This window comes from Rhinolophus ferrumequinum, chromosome 6 (genome assembly GCF_004115265.2).
Source record: "Rhinolophus ferrumequinum isolate MPI-CBG mRhiFer1 chromosome 6, mRhiFer1_v1.p, whole genome shotgun sequence".
Lineage (NCBI taxonomy): Eukaryota > Metazoa > Chordata > Mammalia > Chiroptera > Rhinolophidae > Rhinolophus > Rhinolophus ferrumequinum.
Window position 1 is genome coordinate 26,923,946 of NC_046289.1, and position 1,868 is coordinate 26,925,813.

Consider the following 1,868-nt stretch of genomic DNA (forward strand, 5'->3'; position numbering starts at 1 on the left):
GTCATAGAGCGTATCGTGATGTTAAACAGCATAGTACATACCATTTACCAGCATAGTCATCTAGATGTCAGCATACGTATTTTGTGCATATGGGAGAAGGGAGATGCGAAGAGTTTATCATACCGTGATCCTTACAAGCTTACAGAACATTTTGGTTTGTGGAAAATGGGCCAGGTTTTTCATCGCTTTACTCATGACACTTCAGTGCTTCTCACAGGGCATAAGGTTGGTGGAATACTATATTATGCCTTTCACAATGGAGTATGCAACCCCAACTGGGGGGCAATATATGTATACGTAGCAAATTTTCATATATTTTTAGCTGCTTCTTTTTCCGCACATGCATTAGGTCATAGTTTAGGTCTTTATCATGACATACCTGGTTGTAAATGTTTCCGAAGAACCTTCTGTGTCATGGCTCCTGCACCTAGTGTTAATGATATGCTGAGCAATTGTTCTTATGAGCGATTGCTTGATCGGATTTCTCATTACGCGGATTTTTGTTTAAGTGTGTTAAATGTTCCATACAAGAATTTTCCTTATGTCGCTCCTCGTTGTGGTGACAAGATCATAAATCAGGGGGAAGAATGTGACTGTGGCACCTTAAAAGATTGTGCTGAGGATAAATGTTGTGAGACCGATTGTTCCCTGTCCGTTGGCTATAAATGCAGTGAAGGAGGTTGCTGTGTGGACTGTAAATATGCCCCACCGGGATGGATTTGCAGAGACACGCTCGGCATTTGTGATCTACCAGAATACTGTAATGGACAAACGCCTGTCTGTCCAAGTGACTCTTACATCCAGGATGGAACCCCATGTTCAGCATTAGCGGTTTGTGTGAGTGGAAACTGTAGCGACCGTGACGCGCAGTGTCAAGCCCTTTTTGGCTACCAGGTAAAAGATGGTTCACCAGCATGCTATAATAAATTGAATATAAAGGGTGACCGATTTGGAAACTGTGGGCTGAGGACTGCGCGAGGAAGAGGACACCCTTCTGAATGTGAAGCAAAGGATGTCTTTTGTGGAATGTTGCACTGTAGTCATGTCCAAGAAGTTCCTGGAGGGGGCGAGCACACTACATTTCGTCATATATTAGTAGACGCTGTTCGACAAGAAAAATGCTTTGGATTTGATGTACATTTTGGGACAGAAGTGCCAGAATTCGGACTTGTAGTGGATGGCGCCACGTGTGGGCCAGGAAAATACTGTTTTAAACAGAATTGTACTTTTTATCAAGACATGCGTTTTGACTGTGATGTGAAGACATGCAGTTTCAGAGGGGTGTGCAACAACAAGAAACATTGTCACTGTCAGAAAGGATGGAGCCCCCCGTTGTGTAAGAAAGGAGGATCGGGTGGGAGTATAGATAGTGGCCCCCCACCCGGCCGAGAACTAGGTGTCCGCGGCAAAGTAATTGTGAGTGTAAACCGAGCACTACTTCTAATGTTCATTCGTTCACTACTTGTAGTGCTTGCAATCATTATTGGAGGCTTTTCACAATTGGCTGCAAGTAAGGAGCAGGAAAAATTAAACCTGGCAAGAAAAAGAATCCCTTGAACCGCCCTGAATGCTAACTGGGAACTACACAATGGAGAAAATCACATTGGCACTTACTGGTAGAAATGATCAATAATCACTCTGATCATTGAATAATGCTGTAGCTCTTCTGAGGTTGTCATCTTGAAATAAAATGACTGAGCAATTTAAATTCATTTAACATTTCATGTGTGGTTATATTGTTAATATTCCCATGGATGATAGTAGGAAATTTTAGATTCACTAACAATAGGACCTGTACTTATTTAAGGTGTTGATTCTAAGGTCTTATAAATGTGTCTGTAGCAAATCTCGTGTGTACCACTATGCAC

The 1,868-nt window shown here is 42.2% G+C and overlaps 1 protein-coding gene across 1 annotated transcript; it reads left to right on the forward strand.

The window, feature by feature from the left end:
* The first annotated feature begins 414 nt into the window (after positions 1-414).
* LOC117024058 (disintegrin and metalloproteinase domain-containing protein 30-like) lies at positions 415-1,592 on the forward strand. The gene has a single exon (XM_033109415.1). The coding sequence runs from the start codon at positions 415-417 to the stop codon at positions 1,555-1,557; it is 1,143 nt and encodes a 380-aa protein (XP_032965306.1). The 3' UTR covers positions 1,558-1,592.
* Positions 1,593-1,868: the final 276 nt, after the last annotated feature.

Bases quoted from the DNA above. Each gene is read 5' to 3' on its own strand.
- LOC117024058 (XM_033109415.1), top strand. From the start codon at position 415: ATGGCTCCTGCACCTAGTGTTAATGATATGCTGAGCAATTGTTCTTAT.